Raw genomic sequence first — 26,083 nt, forward strand, 5'->3', positions numbered from 1 at the left:
CTATTCTGACAGTCAGCCTTTATCCCAAGCCATGAAAACTTTCATACACCTGAATCATCTGAATGCAATTCAGCACTGCCGTACAATGTCAAATATTGAACTTTTTTTTCTATTTTTCTATTGAACATTTAGCTCTTGGTGCCACTGCACCTTGTGGCAAATGGCTGATTTACGTGTTCAGTTGGAAACCCCACTAACACAGTTGCCACTGATTGAATTATTTTAGTGCAATGATCTATTCATCAATTACTGGTTATTAAAAAAAAAAAAAAAAAAAAAAAAAAAAAAAAAAGGATCCTGAGGGACATACAGTACCCCTCCACCGGGACCCCACACAGCTGTATGGGTTTGCTTCGCACACAAGGACTTGTCAGTACAGCATTTTGGATACCTCCCCTACTCAGTTTCCGGGTGCGCCCCTGCATATATACTGATTGCAGATATTAAACTCTTGAGGTTGGAGTGATCTTGAGCTTTGTGTACTGAAAACATCTTAAACTAAGCAAGTTCAAATCTAACTGTGTGATTTAAGTGCAGGGTCCATATATATCCAACTGACACACAATCTGTCACAGAATACACTGAATAAAACCTGCCACAGCCTGATGGGGGTAATACATCAACACTAGTGCTTCAATCGTAATGGGTATCTGCATAAAAATTACGAGGCAATGGGGAAGGTGTCTCTAATTTATGAGGTTTGACATTCATGATGATATGGTAGTGTTGCAGATAAAGCCTGGAATCCGGGAGCCTGAATGATGAGTGAATGGAAGCGTGGCCCACTGGAGTGGAAAAACTTGGGCTGTCTGGATGTTGCTACTTCTCGTCCTGCCCTAGGACGGGAAAGGAGGTCAGGATGATGATGATGATGATGAAGGTATTTGTGATGCCCACGGATGTTGGATTCATCGACCTGTATTCTAAATTACCGAGCATACTCACCAATGACACAGGCCAAACACATTTTATCTGTCATAGGCTTCTGAAATTACTGTAAAAAAAATGCCTTGCCTTCCCTCGTGCAAATAAAAGCTTAAGCATATGGATGTAAAATCTCAATAGCTACAACTGACTTCAAAACAGCTACTGAACAGACACTTACCAATAAACTGTGTGAAGATGGGAGAGATTTCCTTGCTGTCACCCTGGATATGGCCACATCGGTCAGTGAATTTGTGGCCAAAGCTCAACCATTCCTTCTCTATCAGGATCTGTGAGACACAAAAAAGTTAAAAACATTAATTTTACTGATATTCCAATCATCATTACTTCTCAGATGTGCAAATGCTTTTGTATGATGCAAAATATATCTATCTCCAGAACTTACGAATGAGAGACTAAGAAAATGTGAGTGAGGAGAAGGGGAAGATTAACCCTTTAACCGCAGGCATTGTTTTGCCCCGACTGGCCTCTCCCGCGGGGGTTCCAGCCAAAATGTAAACAAACTTTAAACCTTTATAACTCTGCACAGATTAAATCTAGAGCGAAAAATAAGGTACCATTAAAACGTACTAACCTTCGGCTTTGCAATGATGTAGGTTTCATGATTTCGTTGACTATCACTGGATGGGCAGTGCCATTAGAAGTGAGCGATCTAAAATCACTATTTTTCGCTCACACACCACTACCTTCGCTCACACACCATTACCAAATGCCAACCTCATTCTGATAATAATACTATAAACATATATGAACACTGCACATACGATAAACACCCACTCTGTGTTCACTGAGGCAGGTAAAAGGCACTGTAATTGCGCGCACTTCACTGCAATATCAGCGGTGTTGTAATCACTATTTTTCGCTCACTCACCATTACCAAATGCCAGCCTCATTCTGATAATAATACTATAAACATATATGAACACTGCACATACGATAAACACCCACTCTGTGTTCACTGAGGCAGGTAAAAGGCACTGTAATTGCCTGCACTTCACTGCCACATCAGCAGTGTTGTCACTCACACAGCTGGACAGATACTGATGCGTGTTTGGTCCAGGGTGGGGTGGGGGGCCCAGGGGGTGGGAGATGGGGGCCCAGGGGGGGGAGGGGGGGGTCGGCTGGAGTGAAAAAACATAATAGCTACTCTCCCATGAAACAATTGGCGCACGGAAAAAACGCGCGGTATCCAAATATTCACAAACATTCGAGAATGACACCCGTGGTTTGGTCCAGTTTTTGCAATGTCATTCTGGGATGACACCCGCAGTTAAAGGGTTAAAGAGAGATGGGGTGGAGAGGTATAAGAGTGAGGGCTGAGGGGTGATGAGCTGGAGGCAGGGCAACTTTATGGTGGAAGCTCATGTCATGGAGGTGATTCATTAAGCATAAAATGATAGACAAACTGACATACAGATACACATAATATGGACTAGTAAGCCAGTTTCTGTTCACCCTCTAATTCTACTCATGGCTGGAAGTTGTACCCAGAGTTTTACACCACAGGAAGGTGAACTGCAGAGGGATAATTTGAACTGCAGAGGGATAATTTGAACAGCAGAGGGATAATTTGAACTGCAGAGGGATAATTTGAACAGCAGAGGGATAATTTGAACTGCAGAGGGATAACTTGAACTGCAGAGGGATAATTTAAACTGCAGAGGGATAATTTGAACTGCAGAGGGATAATTTAAACTGCAGAGGGATAATTTGAACTGCAGAGGGATACTTTAAACTGCAGAGGGATAACTTGAACTGCAGAGGGATGACTTGAACTGCAGAGGGATAATTTGAACTGCAGAGGGATAATTTCAGCCTGCAGTCCACTGAGTTCACATTCAGAGGAGTCTAGAGTTGCAGCTACTTTTTTTTTTTTTTTTTTCAACGCGAGGAAGAATGAACCAAAGGCCATGAGCCTGCTTTAACAGTCCCCTCCAAGAGAAAAACAAAATACAATATAGAGCCAAATTCAAGATCCGATCATTTTGAGATGCCTGGACACACTGCGTTTGAAAGACTGGAGATCATAGGCAGCAGGAAATACAGACAAAGGGAGACAGTTCCAGAGCTGACCTGTTGCATAAATGAAAGACTGGGAGTAACGGTTAACTCTTGCATTAGAGAGTTGGACAGAAAAAGGATGAGAGTTTGCTGCCCGACGGGTGCTACGCGCCCGACGTAGAGGTGGAGGAATGCAAGCAGACAGTTCAGAGGAGCAGTGACCATTAAAGTAGCGATAGAAAAGAGATAAAGATGCAACAGTGTGGCGAAGAGACAGAGGTTGAAGGGAGTCAGTAAGAGGAGGAGAGTTAATGAGACGAAAAGCCTTTGACTACACCCTATTGAGAAGAGCTGTATATGGGGAGCCTCCCCACACATGAGAGTTGTACTCCACACAGGGGCGGATAAAACCCCTGTATAGAGTCAACAATTGCACAGGGGTAAAGAAAGAGCGGAGTCGGCTTAGCACACCCAATCTCTTGGAAGCAGATTTTACAAGAGATGTAATATGATCTTTCCAAGATAAGTCCCGAGTAAATGAAACCCCAAGCATGTTCAAGGATGATGCAGGATTAAGCTGAATATTATTGAACATTATTGGGTATACCTGTGGAAGATTTTGTCGGGTTGATAGGTGTAAGAACTGAGTCTTAGATGCATTAAAGACAACCATATTATTTTTACCCCAGTCAGAGATACGAGCCAAGTCAGACATTAGGTGTGCCATAGCCTCATCCCTTGTTTCTTGAAGTAACTGTTGAGATGGGCGTTGCGGGAACCGAATGGAAAGGTGAAGGGTGGAGTCATCAGCGTATGAGTGGATAGGGTTAGATGTACAGCTTAGAAGATCATTGATGAATAAAAGGAAGAGAGTTGGTGATAGGACAGAGCCCTGAGGAACACCACTGTTGATAGATCTAGGAGAAGAACGATGGCCGTCTATAACAGCGGCTATAGAACGACCAGAAAGGAAGCTAGCGATGAAGGCACAGATAGAAGGATAGAACCCGTAGGAGGGCAGTTTGGAAATTAAAGATTTATGCCAGACTCGATCGAAAGCCTTTGAGATGTCAAGTGCAATGGCAAAGCTTTCGCCAAAGTCCCGAAAGGAGGATGACCAGGAGTCTGAAAGGTAGGAGAGAAGATCGCCAGTGGAGCGTCCCTGATGGAACCCATACTGACGATCGGAAAGAAGGTTGTGATAGGAAAGATGCCTTAAGATTTTTCTATTAAGAATTGACTCGAAAACTTTTGAAATACTACTATTGCAACAAATGACATTGCAAACTAGTCACCACATATCCTATACTCTTTTCACCTTAACTTGCCCCTTATTTTTGTCCTTTTGCAGCTTATTTCACATAGCTCAGTGGTAGAACAAGACATTAATATGGCTCTACATCCATTACACAGCACTTCTTTGTGAGTAGCATAATATTCTAATTATAATCTGCTGTTATAACTTGGCATTCACGATGGAGGGATGGCAAATTTTAGGCTCGGTTAGAGTAAAAAGAGTACAGCAAAACCTACTATTATCATCATAACCTCTTTGATTGCATAATGTTTTTTTTTTATTTTACATAGGCTACCTTCTTCCTCACATTAAAAAGAGAGAGAGAGAATGTTCTGGAGAGGGATACCTCTGTGGTGGCACTGATATAACTGGGTGGTGGAACTGTCTGATTATACAAACATCCATCAACTCCCTCCCTCAGAGAATAGTAGGCTAAATGAGAGAGAGAGAGAGAGAGAGAGAGATGGGGGGAGGGGAGTCATTGGAGTCAAGGAGTTAACAGCGGACAAATCAGTATTAAGTCTGAAACTCTGGCTGTGATTCTCCTCCAGCAGTATGGCTCATGAAAATATTTAAATGTGCACCTTAACCCTATTTCACTACATATAACTAATAAAAATCTGCCTACAGGTGACTTTACACTCCCTCTTGTGTCTTTCAGTCTTTCATTCCTTCATTCTTACTCTTCCTTCTGCCTGTGGGTGACTCTACACTGAGTGACAAGCCAAAGAGTTTCCTGTACACCAGGAAACAATTTACTATGCTGGGTGGTAACCATATAACCAAATTTTGGCGCCTGGTGGTTTAGTGTGTAATTATGTGCTCCAGTCAGATTGAACCGGTGCAGGTTTATATCCAAGGGGTGATTGGGGTTTATTGCTCACGTAATGCCACTCAGGGATGAGTAAGGCTCGTCACTCTCATCTTAAATGTCGGGACCAACTGCCTAGCCCCGGGCTTCTACGCTCCTCATGGGGCAACGAAGGATTGGATGATGGATGGATGGATAACTAATAATAATCCACCGAACATAACACCCATTATCACTAAAATTACCTGGTCACATTCCTACTTCTTCCTTAGCCTTTATCATTCTTTTTCTGTGCCTGCCCTCCTCTCTTCCTATTTCTCCCATCTTTCCTGCCACTTCTTATTGCTTTTCTTTCCTTTACAGATGGCTTTACAATGAGTGACAAGCCAAATGGTTTCCTGTAAGCCAAGAAACCATTTACAACGCTGGGTGGTAACCATATAACCAAACCATACGTGCTCCCTACGTGTCAACAAGTGGGTTGGTGGAGGGTTAGTGCCCCTCCCCGTAAAACAAATAACTCAAAGTCAAGTGGCCACCTCTTACGGGATTATGGCATCTGGCAATAGATAGATAAATAGACATGGAACTCACTGATTATATTCGTGAGACTAATACAATAACAGAAATTACAGTATAGCTCACAAGCCTATTCAACCAGATGTGGGGCTCACACGTGTTTAAACAAATTTCATCCCAATCCTATTTTGATAATGTACATTTCAGTAATAATAATCTAGAATATGTAATAGCCACATCATCAAAACTGTCCAGCCACAGGGAATTCATCTGTCATATTTGTAAGTGTAACATGTATGGAAATCTGACCAACATGTACGTCACACTATGCAGGTAGCAGCAAAATAGTAAGGCCAGACACATCCTATCTTCTTCATATGCTCTCCAAATTCTTATTAAAAATAGAGGGCTCACCCTCCTCTCCATAGGTTATGGTAAGACAGCTTTAAAGCCCATTATCTAAAAGGTTCAAGAAAGTCAATTTTTCATCATCTGACAAAGATCCTGAACCCCTTTCAGCTGAAGTTCATGGGCTGGTGTAAACAGAGTGGAGGATAAATTTGACTACAGGCGAGTCTTGGTTAACAAGCAGTCACTTAACGAGAATTCGCTAATACGAGGTCTTGAAATCTGCACCACCACCAGTTTAACGAGTACCCGGTAGGTAAAATCCCCCCAAATGCCAACTTACGAGAATCGAGATGAGGGTCGCGCCGCAGCTGTCCATTTTCAAATGCTGTTTTTTGTATTTCATGTGTATTATCCCTTTACTCCTGCTTAAAACTGTCTGTCACAGGTGTTGGTGGTTGATGGAGGTTACTTGGCTGGTTGTTCACTCCATCCCTATTTTACCTATAATTTTGGTTATTCTGCTTATATTAATGCTGCTTTTATATTTCAGGTGTATTACCCTCTTGTATTAACCCCTTATTCCAGCTTAAAATGATCAGAAAGTCAGTTTTGGTGGTTTGGGGGGAGGTTGCTCAGAGGTCTCGCTCCCTAACCCTAATTTTCCCACAAGTTCTTGACTTTGTTTAATAAGTATTCCGCTAATGAGCAAAATCCTTGCTTGCAATTAGCTCCTAAGTTCAGGACCCGCCTGCAGTAACCAAGGGGACTTATTCCTACCTCATAACAAGAGCTTATTGAATTTCATGACTAGTGAAATTCATGACTAGTACTTAAGTTGCAAAATCTGCCAAATTCTGTCAGAGAAAAACAAAGTAGCTATAACACCTATCATTCCTGTTAACAGTACCTTCACTGTTAACTACTCAATATATATCCACATCAGAAGACTTGGAATGGAACAGAACAGTAAATTGTAGCATGAAACAATATCGCTTTGAAAGACATGTATGAAAACTTCCTATCAATGTATCTATCTGTGGCCAGACACCTTAATCCCGTAAGAGGTGGCCACAAACAAACCACCTCCATGTCACCCAGATCCCTGCCATTTCACTGCCCTGCTCCCAGCTCACACCTCCCTCTCTCATATACCTCCCCACTCCATCCCTCCATCTAAATGAGAATAAAAACCTTACTGTATCTCAGGGTCTGACCTCACAACACCTAACCAGATGAGAGGACCAATTTAAATCCCATCCTGACCTAACATTTGACCTGACGAGAATACAAATCTACCTCCTGGCTCTCATGATCTGACCCCACAAGAATACAAACCTAACCTGATGAGAGAATACAAACACTCTCACTGCCTAACGTCTCAGGAATACAAACCTCAACTGCAGAGAATATAAACCTAGCAGTCTTTCATGGCCCAACAAGAATACAAACTTAACCTAATGAATACAAACCTATCTCCTCTCTCTCATAACATCAGAGAATACAAACCTAGATAAGAATACAAATCTATCTCGTGGCCTCACCTGGAACCCCCTAAGAGTGCGGTAGTATGGGTCGAGGAGGAGCTGGGCGAGGGCGCAGGTCTGGGCGGTGCGATCCCACCCATCTGAGCAGTGAACCAACACACTGGCACCGTTGGCTACTGTTGATGTGATGAAGGCTGCCGTTTCCAGAACCGCCCGTATGTGCTTCACCCACCCACTCGCCTCAAGCCCGCCCACGAACCCACTCATGGAAGGCGTGACAAGCTGACAGGCTGTAGTCAGGGGAAGGAAGATGGAATTAACAGTCTTGCTTTTACAGACATACTAACAACTCTATTATTAACCCATTCAGTTCCATGTCATAATTTCCTATGAGGTGCTCTGAGCCAAAAGGGCGACCGTGCATTTTGCTTATTTGCTTTGACATCTAATTATCAAACTGTAATATACTTTAAATATGTCATGTTTACCACCATTTTAATCGTCTTGGCTATCACTTTCAAGGTAAATAATAAAATGCTGTATAATTAGCCATGTCAAAGTTTAACAACTAATTACCGAAAATAGGCAAAATACACGGTCGCCCCTCTGGCTCGGAGCACCTCATATTCTTAATGGCACCAGATGATAATATTCAGCTTAACAGGGTCAGAAACAGCCTTCAATTACCCCTTCACAACTACTGGTCCTACTCAAGTATAATAAAAATCTGGCTATCATTTTTTTCTTCTTTTTTTAAAACTTTCGCATTACCAGTTATCACAGCGTAACCCTAAACCCATAAACTCTGCAGCTAAAGAAGTCTTCTGCCATCTTTTCCTGACTAGTTAATTCTGCATATCAGTATTATCTGTTATGTATGCAACCAATATAAGTACAACAGCAAAGATTATACCGTAATGTGAAATGTGCAATATCTTCATTCCATTAATTTACAATGAACTTCTATTTATCTATCTATTGCCTGATGCCCTAATCCCGTAAGGGGTGGCCACAAACAAATCACCTCAATGTTGCCCTGTACCCCGCCATTTCATTGCCCTGCTCCCAGCTCACCCTCCCCCTTTCTCATATACCTCTCCACTCCATCCCTCCCTCTCCCCTCTCCACTTCACTCACATACACTCTCCTTGTCAGTCTCTCACTCTCCATCCTCTCCACATGGCCAAACCACCTCAGTGTGTTTCTCCTAATGCTTCCTATGACATCCACATCCATACCACAATGATCCTTCACTTCCTCATTTGTCAATAACTTCATTACATTAATTTACAACGAACTTACTTTCAATTAATTTAGCTAATGATGCTCTCATGACGTGGATGTTCTCAATGCCTGAGAAGTGGAACTTGATATTTTCATAATAAGCCTCATTTTCATAGCCCTTCCCTGCTGCTCTGTTGGCCATAGCATTAATCTGCAATGTTATTAAAGGCATTAATATATTATGTGCAATGATGTGCTAAATTATCCTTGTATCACCATCATCAAGACCCGAAAAAAAGGATTACAAAAGGATCCAGATAAAAATGAAGTAAATAAGAAGGTAAATAAATGATAAGTGGGAGAACTACCAAACATCATGCCTGGTGAAAATGGGAGCTCAACCATCCACGTATCATTCAAAGATTATTCAGAAACTTGGCCCCAAACTCACAAGAAAAATGTGGTCTTGTACCTTTTTAAAAATTCTTTATGATGTGATTCATTACTAGCTATCCAATCCTCCAGAGCTAGTGATCGGTAATAATAATAATAATAATAATCCATCCATCATCCAATCCTATGTTGCCCCATGAGGAGTGGAGGAGCCCAGGGTTAAGGAAGTTGGTCCTGACATTTAAGATGAATGAAATACTCATAATACCCATTCATTCATCACATAATAATACTGTTCTGCGCATATTCTTGTCAGTATCTATCAATGTACCTTTGGTCTGGTGTCAACAACAATCATATGGGCAGCATTGGGGTTGGCCTGGCGTATACAGTCCAGCAGCTGCTCGTCCTCCTCACACCGCGCACTGAACCCGGCCAGTGGCTGAGACGACCGGCATATTGCAGCCTGGGGGAAGTGAACCCAGTTAAGTACATAGAAAAGAATTACCGGTAGATCAAAAATACCTGGAGAGTAAACTATAAACAATAAGATCTACAATACCTGGAGAATAAACTTTTAAAAATCTATCTACTGCCAGATGCCTTAATCCCATACGGAGTGGCCACAAACAAATCGCCTCCACGCTGCCCTGTCCCCCGCCATTTCACTATAAAAAATGAGACCTACAATACCTGAACTGTATACTAACAATTACAGTGCCACAAGGGAGAGAAAAATGATCGTATTAGTAAGCAGAAAATATGAGATCAGGCGGTGGAATGGGATGCCTTCAGATACACCAATATAACATGGCTCCACTGCCTGGTTATACAAAAATTCCTCGTCACTCCTTCTTCCCTACAATGATGGGAGTGCAAGAGGGGATTTAACATGGCAGTCCACCAGATATATGTTTGCGTGAGGCTGGATTTAGGGCCACTTGTCTCCACGACCTGGTTTTTGTGAAGGTAGCTGTAATCCTCCATTTATACAGTACAGCAGCTATATACTGTTTAGCTATACATTTTTTCTTACTTAGGTAAACGAGGTGGATATAAATTTACCACAAATATAAACTGAAAGAATATAACTAAAAATATAAACTGGAGAAGGAAAAAAATAAACTCACTGGGGTATGGTGTGGTTGATACATACCACACACACACACTTCCTGACCTGGTTCTTGTGAAGGTAGGAGAGGACTGGGAATCGGCCTTTACTTCTAAACTTGGAGCTGCTGAGGATAACCTTTGTGGGAGCGGCTGCAGGGACATACAACTCTTGGGGGTACGTGTCACAGATCTGGAGGCAAAAGGGCGTGTTATGAAAGAATGATAAACAAGATATAAATACAGTAATCCCTCTAATATCCGGACGCCCAATAACCGAACATCCCCACTAACCGAACCTTATCGTCCTGGGATCAAACATTCCCAAAATGGTCCGAAAATCCAAAAAAATTGGAAAAAAAATCGATTTTTTGCCGTCCGTAATTTGAACTTGCCGCGCGCGCCGCGTGAGAGCATTGTTTTGGTTCGTCATTCCTCCGACGTCCGATAGAGCGCCGCTGCATCCTCCCCACTTCCCGCCTGTCTCTCACCGCGACAAGACCTACGCTCTTCGCCATGGCTTGGGAAAAGTTAATGTGCAACACTTAAATTTAATGGAACATTATTTGGACTAAAGTGAACACTGTGAAAAGAACGGACTTCTGTGTGTTAGTGACTAAGTTCAGTGCAAGACTTCAGGAAGAGTGTAGTGCAAGTGCTTCAGGAAATCGTTCTTACTGCCAGAGTCCGAGAGGAGGCGGTTATTCATCGAGGTGGCCAGGGACTTGCTGTAAGTAGCCAAAATGTTTCATGTTGTACTATTTTCCATACTATATTTACCAGAATGTTTCATATTGTATTTTTTCCCATACTATACTTACCAGAAAGTGTCATACTGTACTTCTTTCCATACTAAACTTACCTCATGCATGTGCAGTAGGAATGTGTTTTTCAGAGTTCGGTTAGGTTCGGTTAGGTTAGGTTCGGTTAGAGTCCATAAGTACCAGAATGTTTATTAATGTATGAACATACTTCTAAACCCACATTTTATGTGTCTATTGCATTTATTTCAGTCATTTATGTGCCTTATTGGTGTGATTTGGGTGTTAAATAGGTGCTATGCATGTCCGGAGGGAGTTGTATAGGTGTTTCTCTGTGTTAGGGTCCGTAAGTACAAGTCCATAAGCTGGGGCCCAATATCCGGACAAAACCAATATCCGAACCTACTGATGGCTCTATTGATCCGGATATTGGAGTGATTACTGTAGACAGTTAGCCGATGAATGTAGTTGTGTGTGTGTGTGTGTGTGTGTGTGTGTGTGTGTGTGTGTGTGTGTGTGAGAGAGAATGTAGTCACTATTCCTTCTAAATTCATGGACACAAGATATCCTGAATCCCTGGGGTGCTGCAAGATTGTTAGTACAGTAATTTTTCCTTGACTGCACTGTCCTCATTAGAATCACAAATTTTACACTGGCATTTTTTGCATTAAAAAAAAGTAATAATGCTTTTAAACAGCAGTTGTTAAAGGATAAAATATTATAAACTGGTATTAATACATGATTAATGAGCCAAAAGGCATTATTGTGGTGGGAAACTGTATTTTAATTCCCATCTGCATCTGGTTTGAAATCAGCACTTACTTGACCTAGGATGAGATGGAGGGATGGAGTGGAAAGGTATATGAGGGGGGTGTGAGCTGGGAGCAGGGTAATGGAATGGCAGGGGACAGGGCGACATGGAGGCGATTTGTTTGTGGCCACCCCTTACGGGATTAAGGCATCTACCAATAGACAGATAGATAGACTTACTCGATGGTTGTGCCCTGTTCAATATATAATTGGTAAGCACAAATTTCCCATATTCTTCTTACCTATTTAACATGACAACAATGTATTATTACCAATTTCCTGATACTTTTCCAGCATCTTCCCACTTTTGTGAAAATATTTTCCATAAATGACAGTGAAGCTGTCAACCTAAAATTTATTTAAACCTAACAGAACCATACCTGACCTACACCTAACCACGGCCTAAGCTGATTTAACTTTGTAATAATTATGCAGATTAATTGTCTTTATGGATTTGTTTTACTGTCATACAGTCATGGCATATGGCCTTGGTACACTGCATTACATGACACTTTTTCTTACCAGCACTTCCCTTAGTAAATAACCATCATGCAGTTTTCACTGAAATGCTATAGCACATGAGAGGGTGATCTGACATAGCTCTTTTACTGTCAACCTTGGTGGAGTAATTCATAATTCTCATTTAAATTAACCAATCAAGTTCTTTAGGTGGTTTATGTGTAAAATTGGGGACAAACTGTAGGACAGCTTCCATTAACTCACAATGAAAATTTTTATGATGGATTACCTTTCACAATAGTACAATTCATTTATGACACCCAGACCCTGCAGAAATAATACTTGCTCTTAAAGACTGTATAATTCATTTATGATACACAAATGCTGCAGAAATAATGTTTACTCCAGAGCACTAAAGTTTGTTGACATCAGTGGTGGCATCCTACACAGGACAGTAGGTCGATTTGGCCATCAAACTCATTCATCCCCAAATCATTTCAGTTAGTCAGGTTAGGTTAAATTATGTTGAATTAGGTTAGGTTAGTACTGAAAAACAAGTGATGTAAGACATCTGAGATGAATCAACCTGAAAGTCACAAATGGGAGATGGATGCATGCCATGGTTTGCACATATAACTTGAGGTTGTTTACCGGTAGTTGATATCTTGAATTTTATGCATTTCTGCAGCTTTTTAAAGGTATCACAGTGATAATTAAAGGTATGTAGCTACAGCACACTCTTGATATAATGAACTAATTGGTACCAGACCCTTGATGTTAAAGCCAATTGTTCGTTACAGATGAACATCATGATGTTCAGTAATTTCCCTGGAGTCGTGGCTTTAACGAACAAAGATCGTTAAATACAGAGCATCGTTCAGCCGTACAGTCATACACAATAACATACAGCTATGACTAAATGGCTCTTTTTCTTGAAAAATGCACTATTTATGGCTCATGATGCTGATCACCTGCAGCCTAATGCAGAGGAGAGCGGGTGCGTGCTTGTGTGTGTTTAAGGACACCATGCTGGTCAGTGTTTCCTGCGCATCCATCCTTTTACCAAACTAAATTTGTTAAATGAACATAACGTTGGCCAGCTCAAGGTGGTCATTAAAACTGTAAATCACTGAAAGGACGGTTTGGTATAGCGAGGGTTTATTTTAACAGTTTACTGGGGGGGGGAACAGCAACTGCAAATTTCATGCATAGAATCTCTCCAGTATTTTGCCAGGTTAAACTGCAGAACTTTTATGAATAAAATTTACAACTGCTATTTTTTTGGGGGGGGAATAAACTGGTGTGTACTATCATTGTGATGGCCTTACAAAGTTGCAGAAGGTGTAAGTTTTAAGATAATTATAAAACCACCAGTTTTACACACAAACCCCAGCATGCGGCCACTCAGGTTGATCCAGCTCCAAAATCAATGTCACTAATTGTTCAATCCTGACCTAATCCAACACAACTTGACATTACCTAATTCATCCAAAACAGGCAAATGTTTCAGGTATGAACTAACCAACTGCCTTCTGTAGGACGCCACGGCTGACATCTATAAACCTAACTTCATGCTCTTGAGTAACATGATAGTTTTGCAGAATTTGGGTGTCATGAATGAATTATGCAATCCTGAGTATTTGTGCAGAATGTGGGTGCCATAAATGAATTTACAATTATGAAAGACAATCCCTGTCAAAAAATTTTCATTTGTAAATGGGAGCTCACCTGCACTTTTTCCCAGCAACATGCACATCACCTGAACCAAAACAAAACCTCTACAGTACTGACACTGATTAGATGGATGTGTAGTGTGTCCCTGAATGTGAGGCCTGGGGGGGGGGGGTAGATTTACAAAGGAAGTGTTAAGAGGTAGGATGGGACTGGAGTGTATTGGTCATGATGAGGAGGGGTTAGATTGAGATAGTTTGGTCATGTGGAGAGGATGGGAGATGACAACTGGGTGCAGATGGTGAGAAGTGTGAATGCTGGAGGGAAGGCTGCAAGCAGCAGACCAAAATAAACCTAGGACGAGGTCAGTGTGACCTCAAGGATAAGGGATTGAATTAGGAGGCTGCCAAAGATCAAGCCACATGGAATGCTGCTATTAGGCGACCAAGGCTGACACGTGAGCATCTTAGAGCCCCTATATCCATCCATCCATCATTCAATCCTATGCTGCCTCATGAGGAGAGTAGGAGTCCGGGGCTAGGCAAGTTGGTCCTGACACTTAAGATGACAGCCTTTATAAACGAAATGAAATGAAACTGTGCAAGGAAATTTGGGGAACTCCATGGAATAATACCAAATGCACCAACACTGAAATAATGGAGGAAACCATTATGAATTTTGGCCACATAGCACTGTTGGAGCTCTGCCAAGGAATGCCTCATATCATTTTTGTTTTTTTACATTACTGTGGAGGAATAAAAAATCCATTGTCTAACCTCCATTTTCTGTTTGTCATTTGCAGCTCATTTGGTGGTACTCCACTGATGGTCTTCTGTTACAACAAAGATTAGTTTTCATTTGCAAACACACTTTTTGAAAATATTGTAAGTGAAGGAAGAACATGATATACCGGGTAATGAGTGGCAAACGCAACCCCCCAAATAGACGTTGTACAAAAGTAAATTTTTTTTTTTTTTTTTTCCAAGGTTTGAGTAAGACATTATCACCAAACCAAGCTCCATAGTAACACTGCAAGAAAGTGCAAATCAGGTGAACTAAAGCAACAAGAAACAAAGACCATCAGGAAACAAATATTGAAAAATGCTTCTGGTAGTTCCTAATTGTGGTTCTTCTCTGTGAAGTGGACATAAACGTTACTCCTAATAATTAATGGTTAAAAATAACATAAATCATAGTCTATAATTCTGGAGGTTACGATTCCAACTTGTTCTTCACTTTTGGTACGTAACTATTGAACATAAAGTTAGGTTGGTGGCCCTCTACTTCCCACCTTTTTATCAGCATTTATTTAGCCGTCACTATCCCTTGCTTATACAACATTTGATCACCATTCACCAAAGAAACTGCTGATGAATAAATGGAAGGTCACAGTAACAAATGAAGCAATATATACACAAAAAAATAATCTGCCTCACCGACTCACCACATCCACCACGACCGGACACCGACGCCAAAGAGAACATTCGAGAGTGCGACAAATTATCGTAACAATTTATTTTACAAAACGATCAGAAACATGACAAAAATTAATAAAAATTCAAGATAAATAATGCTAATACAATATAACATGTTCATATAAATAAAAAATAGCTAAAACCAAAACTAGAGAAAACGGGACTGAGAAAATAAATTGTGTTGGTATTGAGGTAAGATTGCACACGATTAGCCTTTAGATGGAATGGGCGCTACTATAATAATAACTATCAAGAGCATATAATATCCGTAAAATAAACCTTAATCGTTTTTAACTGTTTACTATAAGATATTTCTACTGTTTACGGAAATTTTACTCATCCCCATTCCTCTCTCGTACATTAGGCTATGACCCACGCCCTTCATTTACCCACACTCCCATCACCTTAACTTCAGCACGGCAGCACCTGTTATTATTGTTCTAGTTTTGAACGGAACAATAGTTACATGAGATCGAGTTAGAGTATGTGTGGAAGGGTGTCAGCAGCGGTCGAGAGTAATAAATCTACCTTAGAATGGACTATGGTTGTGATCTTGGCCCTAGTTTTTTTTTTTTTTTTTTTTTTTTTTTTTAATGCGAGGAAGAAGGAACCAAAGGCATGAGCCCGCAGTAACAGTTCCCTCCAAGAGAAAAACAAAATACAATAGAGAGCCAAATTCAAGATCCGATCATTTTGAGATGCCTGGACACACTACGTTTGAAAGACTGGAGATCATAGGCAGAAGGAAATACAGACAGAGGGAGACAGTTCCAGAGCTGACCTGTTGCATAAATGAAAGACTGGGAGTAACGGTTAACTCTTGCATTAGAGAGTTGGACAGAAAAGGGATGAGAGTTTGCTGCCAGACGGGTGCTACGCGCCCGTCGTAGAGGTGGAGGAATGCAAGCAGACAGTTCAGAGGAGCAGTGACCATTAAAGTAGCGATAGAAAAGAGATAAAGATGCAACAGTGCGACGAAGAGACAGAGGTTGAAGGGAGTCAGTAAGAGGAGGAGAGTTAATGAGACGAAAAGCCTTTGACTCCACCCTATTGAGAAGAGCTGTATGTGGGGAGCCTCCCCACACATGAGAGTTGTACTCCACACAGGGGCGGATAAAACCCCTGTATAGAGTCAACAATTGTGCAGGGGTAAAGAAAGAGCGGAGTCGGCTTAGCACACCCAATCTCTTGGAAGCAGATTTTACAAGAGATGTAATATGATCTTTCCAAGATAAGTCCCGAGTAAATGAAACCCCAAGCATGTTCAAGGATGATGCAGGATTAATCTGAATATTATTAAACATTAGTGGGTATACCTGTGGAAGATTTTGTCGGGTTGATAGGTGTAAGAACTGAGTCTTAGATGCATTAAAGACAACCATATTATTTTTACCCCAGTCAGAGATATGAGCCAAGTCAGACATTAGGTGTGCCATAGCCTCATCCCTTGTTTCTTGAAGTAACTGTTGAGATGGGCGTTGCGGGAACCGAATGGAAAGGTGAAGGGTGGAGTCATCAGCGTATGAGTGGATAGGGTTAGATGTACAGCTTAGAAGATCATTGATGAATAAAAGGAAGAGAGTTGGTGATAGGACAGAGCCCTGAGGAACACCACTGTTGATAGATCTAGGAGAAGAACGATGGCCGTCTACGACAGCAGCTATAGAACGACCAGAAAGGAAGCTAGCGATGAAGGCACAGATAGAAGGATAGAAACCGTAGGAGGGCAGTTTGGAAATTAAAGATTTATGCCAGACTCGATCGAAAGCCTTTGAGATGTCAAGTGCAATGGCAAAGCTTTCGCCAAAGTCCCGAAAGGAGGATGACCAGGAGTCTGAAAGGTAGGTGAGAAGATCGCCAGTGGAGCGTCCCTGATGGAACCCATACTGACGATCGGAAAGAAGGTTGTGATAGGAAAGATGCCTTAAAATTTTTCTATTAAGAATTGACTCGAAAACTTTTGAAATACAGGACGTTAAAGCAATTGGACGATAGTTGGAGGGTTGGGAGTGGTCACCCTTCTTTGGGACTGGCTGAATGAGAGCAAACTTCCAGCAAGAAGGAAAGGTACAAGTTGACAGACAAAGGCGAAATAGTTTGCCTAGGCAGGGTGTAAGCACAGAAGCACAGTTTTTGAGAACAACAGGAGGGACCCCATCAGGCCCATATGCCTTGTTAGTACTGAGGCCAGTAATGGCAGAAAATACATCAACTGAAGAAATTTTAATGTCAGCCATGAGGAAGTCAGAGGGGGGAAGTGATGGAGGAACAGCACCGGAATCGTCTAAGGTGAAATTGGAGGAGAAAGACTGTGCGAAAAGATCTGCTTTATCAGTAGAAGAAATAGCTACAGAACCATCAGAGTAGAAAAGAGGAGGGAAGGATGATGAGGTAAAGTTGTTAGAAAGATTTTTGGCAAGGTACCAGAAGGAGTGGGAAGAATTCGAGTTGGAGAGTTGAGAGCATTTAGTATGGATGAAATTATTTTTAGTAGAGCGAAGAACAGACTTAGCACGATTCCGGGCAGAAACGTAAAGATTATGTGATTCAGGGGTGGGTTGGCTCCGGTACCTTTTGTAGGCCTTCTCCTTGTTGCGGACAGCATTAGAACAAGCGTGATTAAACCAAGGCTTTCTTGCGTTAGTCAAAGGATATGAGAAAGGAATGTATGCTTCCATGCCCGAGAGAATAACCTCCGTAATGCGCAAGGCACACTCAGATGGCTCACGGCCATGGAAGCAATAATCATTCCAGGGAAAATCAAAGAAGTACTGCCTGAGGGCCTCCCAGTCCGCGGCTCCAAAATGCCACAGACGACGTTTCCCTGGAGGGTCCGCAGGCCGTACTGGAGCGATAGGACAGGTTAAGGTAATAAGGTTGTGATCGGAGGAGCCCAACGGAGAGAAAAGATTAACAGAGTAAGCAGAAGGATTAGTTGAGAGGAAGAGGTCAAGTATGTTGGAGCTCTCTCCAAGGCGGTCAGGGATACGGGTAGGGTGCTGTACAAGCTGCTCTAGGTCATTAAGGATAGAAAAGATGTAGGCTTGTTCACCAGGTGGATCCGTGAAAGGAGAGGAGAGCCAAAGGTGGTGGTGAACATTGAAATCTCCAAGAATGGAGATTTCAGAGAAAGGAGAAATGGACAGAATGTGTTCCATCGTAGAAGTAAGATAGTCGAAGAATTTTTGATAGTCAGTAGAATTAGGGGATAAGTAAACAGCACAGATATATTTAGTCAGAGAATGACAGGAAAGCCGAAGCCAGAGAGTGGAGAATTCAGAAGAATCAAGTTCAGGAACACGAGAGCAAGATAAGTCGTTGCGTATGTATACACAACAGCCACCTTTGGCTTTGAAATGAGTATAGAGAAAGTAGGAGGATACAGAAAAGGGTTTGCTGTCAGTTGCCTCAGACAGCTGAGTCTCCGTTAGAAAAAGAAGGTGAGGTTTAGAGGAGGAGAGGTGGTGCTCAACAGAGCGAAAGTTAGATGAAAGGCCGCGAATGTTGCAGAAATGAAGAAGAAGAGAGTCAGACAGTGGTTCCAGGCACCTCGAGTCGTCACCGGGAGAGGGGCAGATGGCGGGGGCATTTATGGTCCCCCCCCCTGGGGACTCCGAGGCTGGGTGAATTGATGCCATTTTGGTGAATTTTGAATAGGAAGTGTAGTGTGTACTGTGCATGTAGTTTGGTGAAGATAGATAGAGAAATTTGTACTGGAGAGCATGCTGGCCTACTCTCTGTGTAACTGAGACACTGAAAAAGTTCAGCAAAGGGGGATGGTCAGGAACTAGTCCTGAGGGCTGATGAAACGGGAGCTCCAGCACTCCCTGTCATCAGCTTTCCATCCACCTCGGGAGTACTGCCCTGCTCGACTGGTGCTACAGTCTACTCCACTGGTTCAGGGAGCTTCCTAACACCGCTTCCTATGCGATTCGATTTGCTTATTACTCTTTCCTATCCTCTTCTGTTCCATTTAAATCATTCAAACATGGCCATACTCTGCATAAACAACAACATATAAATCAATATTAACCAACCGTATCGAAAAATAAATCGCTAAGGAAGAGGTGTTAGGGGCCGAAGCCATGGTGTTGTTCATCTCACGCCCACCCTATTGTTCTTACTCATACTCACTTTCATAACCCTACTCTCTCTCTCTCTCTCTCTCTCAATTCCTTCCTCCGACTTTTCCAATCTTTCTTTCTCGCCTTCCTCTCTACACCTCCATTATACTTCTCCATCTCTTTCTTAATTCCTTCTTCCTACCTTTCCCACCTTTCTTTCTCACCTTCCTACCTTCCTCACATCCTTCTCTCTCTCCCTCTCTCTCTCTCTCTCACCTTCCTACCTCCCTCACATCCTTGCATTACTCTCTCTCTCACCTTCCTACCTCCCTCACATCCTTCTACTACTCTACCTCTTCGTCATTCATCCCACTCACACAACTCTATATTTCCTCTCTCTCTCTCTCACCGTTTCAGCCTCCCTACCTTCCTCACTTTCATTTCTCTTCTCTGTCCTACCTTACTACCATCTCAAACTTTTCTCTTCCCTTTCCTTCATACCTACCAATCATAAAAGCCTTCATGTTCCATCTTCTCTCTTTCTCTCTCTCTCTCTCTCCTTCCTCTTACCTTTTCTGTCTTCAAATTCCTCCCCTTCCCTTCCTCTTTTCTACCTCCTACCTCTCTCAACCCTTCCTCTTGCTCTCTCTCAGCTTTTTTCATCACTTCAGCCTCCCAACCTCTCTAAAACTTCACCCTTGCTCTCTCTCTCTCTCTCTCTCTCTCTCTCATAGTACATTCAAATCCCCTTCTTTTCTCCTCCCCACTCCTACTTCCCTTTCCTCCCTTCCTCTCTCTCTCTCTCTCTCTCCCCCAGTACATTCATCCTCTTCTTTTCTCCTCCTCCCAACTCCTACTTCCCCTTCCCCTTCCCCTTCCCTTCCCTTTCCTCTCTCTCTCTCTCTCTCTCTCTCTCTCTCTCTCTCTCTCTCTCTCCACCAGAACATTCAAATCCCCTCTCTTTCCTCCCTTTCCCTTTGCCTACCTCATAGTTGTGATTGAGTGTAGTGGGTGCCCATGCTTGACAAGGGACGCCCATGCGGTGGTACTCTGCTGCTGGGTTGTAAAGGTCCCATCCACTCTTCTTATCCACATCCTCATTGCTCGCAGTGTAGTGGAAGCAGTATAGGTCATCCAGGTGCACTGTTGGGAGAAAAGGTGATCAGAATGAGTCGAACTTGAGTGGGAAATGAGGGAAAAACAATCAAGAATGGGTAAAAAGAGACAGGAATGAGTGCATTGTTGGGAGAAAAGATGATCAGAATGAGTCGAACTTGAGTAGGAAATGAGGGAAAATAATCAGGAATGAGTAAAAAGAGGCATGAATGAGTAAAAAGGGACGTGAATGAGTAAAAGGGGACGTGAATGAGTAAAAAGAAGCAGGTATGAGTAAAGCAGGGCAGGAATGAGTAAAAATAGTCAGGAATGAAATAGGAATGAGTACAAATAGTGTCGGGAACTGAGTAAAAGTAGAGGGGGAACTGATGCCCGGAATGAGTAAAAACAGAATCGGGAATGAGTAAAAACAGTCATGAATGAGTAAAGACAGTCATGAGTAAAAATAGTGAGGAACGAGTAAAGACAGTCATGAATGAGTAAAAATAGTGAGGAATGAGTAAAGATAGTCATGAATGAGTAAAAATAGTGAGGAATGAGTAAAGATAGTCATGAATGAGTAAAAATAGTGAGGAATGAGTAAAGATAGTGAGGAATGAGTAAAAATAGTAAGGAATGGGTAAAGATAGTCATGAATGAGTAAAAATAGTAAGGAATGGGTAAAGATAGTCATGAATGAGTAAAAATAGTGAGGAATGAGTACCATGAATAAAAATAAGTGAGGAACAAGTAAAATCACGAATGAGTAAAAATAAAGAGGAATGAGTATATAGTAATGAATAAGAACAGCCAAGAATGAGTAAACAGTGAGGAATTGGTAAAGGTAAAGGGAGAAGCAATGTTTGGAATGAGTAAAAATAAAATATACGTAAATGCAGATGTGAAAAAAGGTAATGAATAAAAATACGGAGAAAGAAGGAATATTAGAGAAAAAAAGATGTCTGGAGTGAGTGGAAATAGACAGGAATGAGAAGCAGACAAAGTACGAGAAACGAAGATGCGCAAAAAGAGAGTAATGATTAAAGATGAGAAAGGAGGAATACTGAGGCAGAAAAGATGTCTGGAATGAGTGAAAATAGAGAAAGGAATGAGTGATAGTAGAAGACAAATGAAAATACAGATGTGATATATGAGTAATGAATAAAAATAAAGGAGGAATATTATGAAAGAAAATATGTCTACGATGAGTAAAACTAGTCAGGAAAGAGTAGAGGCAGACAATATATGAAAAATGGAGATGAGCAAAAAATGAGTAATGAATAAAAATAGAGGAGAAAGGAGGATGGGAGGTAGACACCGATGATGAGGTGGAAGGATGGAGTGGAGCGGTATACGAGTGCGGGAGAAAGGAGGATGAGGGGTAGACACCGATGATGAGGTGGAAGGATGGAGTGGAGCGGTGTATGAGTGCGGGATGTGTGAGCTGGAGAGAGGGCAGCGAAATGGCATGGGGCAGGGTGACATGGAGGCGATTTGTCTGTGGGCCACTCAAGGGATTAATGCGTCTGGCTATCGATAGAGAGGAGGAATATTAATGCCAGCAGTGTAGCGGAAACAGTAATGGGGTGCACTGTAGAGGGAGTATATGGGAAGAATTGGCACAAATGGAGAATGAAGGAGAAATGGACGAATAAGAGAAAATAAGGGAAGATGGATTCGGTACTAAATACGTTCCCATCAATTCGAAACGACGTGCAAGGCTTGTTAAGTGCATTCCGATTTTCTGCGCGTAATTTGAAGTCTGGCAGTTCAAATTTTACGTGCCTCGAGTCCCGCCATAAATTCTTGCAGGTTAATTGGATCTCTCATTATGCCAACTCAGAGGTAAATAAAAGTAGACAATTAGGGAAGGTGTGAGGGATTGTTTTGCAGTCATGAAGGTGTGCTGTTTACTATGATATTTGAAACTGATACTAAGAGTTAAAAAAAGGATTAATGAGTGAGATTTAAGTATTATTAACAAGCTGTTACAATCCTGGAAATATTCTTTATGATAGTCAAGATTTAAAATAATAATGATGATGATGATGAATTATAATAATAATAATAATAATGATAACGACGATAATATCAATAATTATAATGATTGTAAAAACGATGATGATGATGATGATGAAAAAAATAATAATAATAATAACAATGTAGCAGGACTCTCTATAGCGGAAAATTCTCAACTTCTCAGCATAATTTATAAGACAAGAATCCATTTCCTTATTCTGTGCGATATAAATTTTTAAAAATTATACACCCATACATTACACACCCATACATAATACACCCATACATAATACACCCATACATTATACACCCATACATTACACACCCATACATAATACACCCATACATTACACACCCATACATTACACACCCATACATAATACACCCATACATTATACACCCATACATTACACACCCATACATTACACACCCATACATTACACACCCATACATTATACACCCATACATTACACTCTCTCTCTCTCTCTCTCTCTCTCTCTCTCAGCTAGTTTATCTCACCCTTGCTCCCTGCTTTTTCCCTAAATTCTTTTCGCCTTACTCTTCCATCTCTCTCTCTCTCTCTCTCTCTCTCTCTCTCTCCATTTAACAACACTGACGGTGGTGGGGAGGGTTGCCTTCACGTGGTGGCACTGATATAACTGGGCGGTGGAGCTGCCTGGTTATAAACACGTCCCTCAACTCCCTCCCTATCCCCCGAAAGGACGATGGTGGACTGCAGGAGAGGGGTAACTTCAGCCTGCAGTCCACTGGGTTCACGTTTTTGAGCCTTGAGTTGCTGCTGCTGCTACTACTACTATCTATCTATAGCCCGACGCCCTAATCCTGCAAAGGGTGGCCGCAGACAAAACGCCTCCAAGTCACTCTGTCACTCACCATTTGACTCCCCTCCCCCCAACTCACCCCCCTCTCCCTCATATACCTCTCAACTCCATCCCTCCACCTCATCCTCGGTCTACCCCTCCCTCTCCCTCCCTCCACCTCACCTACATACACCCTCTTAGTCAGTCTTTCATTCTCCATTCTCTCCACATGTCCGAACCACCTCAGTGTATTTCTCCTAATCTTTTCAACCACATCCACATCTACCCCACAACGTTCCTTCACTTCTTCATTCGTCAACCTGTCCCTCCACGTCACTCCACATGCTCCTCTCAAGTAACTCATTTCCACTGCTCTCACTCTTGACTTGTTCCCCTCTTGCAAGGTCCACGCCTCGCTTCCATACGTCAGGGTAGGGATCACAATACCATCATGCAGTGACTTCTTAACTTCCATACTCACCTCCCTATTTCTCATCACTGCTTTCAGTGTACCAACAACCTTTCTTCCCTGCTGTACCCTTTCACGTACTTCATCCCCCAAAGTTCTATCCTTACTCATCACACTACCCAAGTACTTGAATGCACTCACATTCTCCATATCCTCACCATCCAACCTCACTGCACACTCTGTGACTTCATTCCTCTCAAACACCATAACTTTACTTTTGTTTACATTAACTTTCAGCTTCCTCCTCCTACACACTGTCCCAAATTCATTCACCAAACCTTGCAACTCCCATTCATCTTCACTCAACAATACTGTATCATCAGCAAACAGCAACACCGGAAGCTTCCACATCTCACCCTCATTCATTAGGGCCACCCCCACATCCACTGCCCTACCTTGCACCTCCTTTACAACTCCATCCATATATATATTAAACAGCCATGGAGACATCACACACCCCTGTTTCAGTCCCACATTGAGATCAAAGAACTCACTCAGCTCACCATCCACTCGCACCGTAGCCCTAGCTCCCTCGTACATACTCTTCACAGCACTCAACAATTTCCCCTCCACTCCATATATTCTTAATACCTTCCACATACCTTGCCTATCTATTCTATCATAAGCTTTCTCTAAGTCCATGAAGGCAGCATACACTTTCCTTCCCTTCTCTAGATACTTCTCCACTAAACATCTTAGAACAAATATCTGATCTACACACCCTTTTCCCTTCCTAAATCCCCCTTGTTCTTCTCCAACTAGCTCCTCTGTCATATGCCTAACCCTATCAATGAGTATTCTACCATATATTTTACCAGTCACACTAAGAAGGCAAATACCCCTATGGTTACCACATACTTCTCTCTCCCCTTTTCCTTTGTACAAAGGAACAATTATACCTGATTTCCAGTCCTCTGGAACCCTTCCCTCTTCCCAAGCCAATCTACACAACTTCCATATCCACTCCACAACAATCTCACCCCCATACCTAAGCATTTCACCACACACTCCATCAATTCCTGGGGCCTTTCCCAGCTTAATCTTCTTCATCGCTTCCACTACTTCCGACCTACTGATCTCTTCCTCCCTCCTCTCATCTCTTCTTCTCCCAGCCATTCCCCAACCACTTATACTCACACTGCTCTCACTCTCTACATTCAACAAATCCTCAAAGTGCTCCTTCCATCTCCTCAATTTCTCTCTCTTCTCCACCAGCCATCTATTATTCCTATCTTTCACTCCCCTACTATTTCCCCTTTCACACTGCCTTACTTTCTTTACCTCCTTCCAAAACAATTTCTTACTCTCCCTCCATTTCACACTCAGATTCCTCCCAAACTCTTCATTCACTTTCTTCTTACTCTCCTTCACCAGTCTCTTCACCTCCCTTCTCCTGCTCACATATACCTCTCTCTTCTCTCTCTCATCTTCTCCCCTACCTCTACTCGCCAACCATTCACCATATGCCTTCTTCTTTTGTTCCACAGCTCGTTTCACCTCATCATTCCACCATGCTACTACTACTACTAATAATACCAGCACTACTACTTCTGCTACTACTACTGCTACTGCTATTACTACTACTACTGCTACTACTAATACTACAGCAACTCCTACTTCTACTTTTACTTTTTCCTCTACTGGTACTACTACTACTACTATTACTACTACTTCTACTACTATTTTTCCTCTTCTACTACTACTACTATTACTACTACTACTGATACTACCATTTCTATTACTATTACTACCACCACTACTACTACTATCACTCCTTCCCTCCTTCCTTCCCTTCACGTGCGCCTTCTTCTTCATCTTCCTCCTCCACTCTCTCTCTCTCCCTCTGGCCTACATTTTCTCTCTACCCTGTGCTCCAGTTTCCTCCCTCCCTCCCCCCTCTCTCTCTTCCCTCCCTCCCTCTCCTTTCTCTCACCTCCCTCCCTCCCCCTCCCCCCTCCCTGCGACCTCTGACTGTCCCTTAAAGTTGTGGAACCGAGGTGGGAAGGGGAGGGAGGGAGGGAGATAAAGAGAGGGAGGGGGAGGGAGAGGGAAGGTAGGAAGGAAGGGTGATATGAAGCGATGCGATGGGAAGGGGAGGGGGAGGAGGGAGAGAGAGAGGGAGTGAGATATAAACGGAAGAAAACGAGGGGAGAGAGGGAGGGAGGAAGGAAGTGATAAAGAGGAAGGAAGGGGAGAAGGAGAGGCAAGACGAGACGGGGAAGACAAAAGAAGGAAGGAAGGAAGAGAGGAGAAAGGGAAGAAAGAAGAGGAAGGAAGAGGGGGAAAGGGAAGGAGGAAGAGAAA

General features: G+C 42.3%; 1 protein-coding gene across 2 annotated transcripts in view; it reads right to left on the reverse strand.

Moving 5' to 3' along the window:
* Positions 1-26,083, reverse strand: part of Mtmr6 (Myotubularin related protein 6) — an 88,634-nt gene that overhangs the window by 34,143 nt on the left and 28,408 nt on the right. For both annotated transcript variants that reach the window (XM_080269432.1, XM_080269433.1), the window contains exons 2-7: positions 20,361-20,518; positions 10,203-10,328; positions 9,357-9,491; positions 8,711-8,843; positions 7,466-7,698; positions 1,106-1,214 (exon numbers count right to left, since the gene is read on the reverse strand). In XM_080269432.1, coding sequence (XP_080125558.1) covers positions 1,106-1,214; positions 7,466-7,698; positions 8,711-8,843; positions 9,357-9,491; positions 10,203-10,328; positions 20,361-20,518 — 894 coding nt within the window. The remainder of the gene's footprint in view (positions 1-1,105; positions 1,215-7,465; positions 7,699-8,710; positions 8,844-9,356; positions 9,492-10,202; positions 10,329-20,360; positions 20,519-26,083) is intronic.

This window comes from Coenobita brevimanus, chromosome 33 (genome assembly GCF_032717465.1).
Source record: "Coenobita brevimanus isolate Jiangsu-jjx chromosome 33, ASM3271746v2, whole genome shotgun sequence".
NCBI lineage: Eukaryota > Metazoa > Arthropoda > Malacostraca > Decapoda > Coenobitidae > Coenobita > Coenobita brevimanus.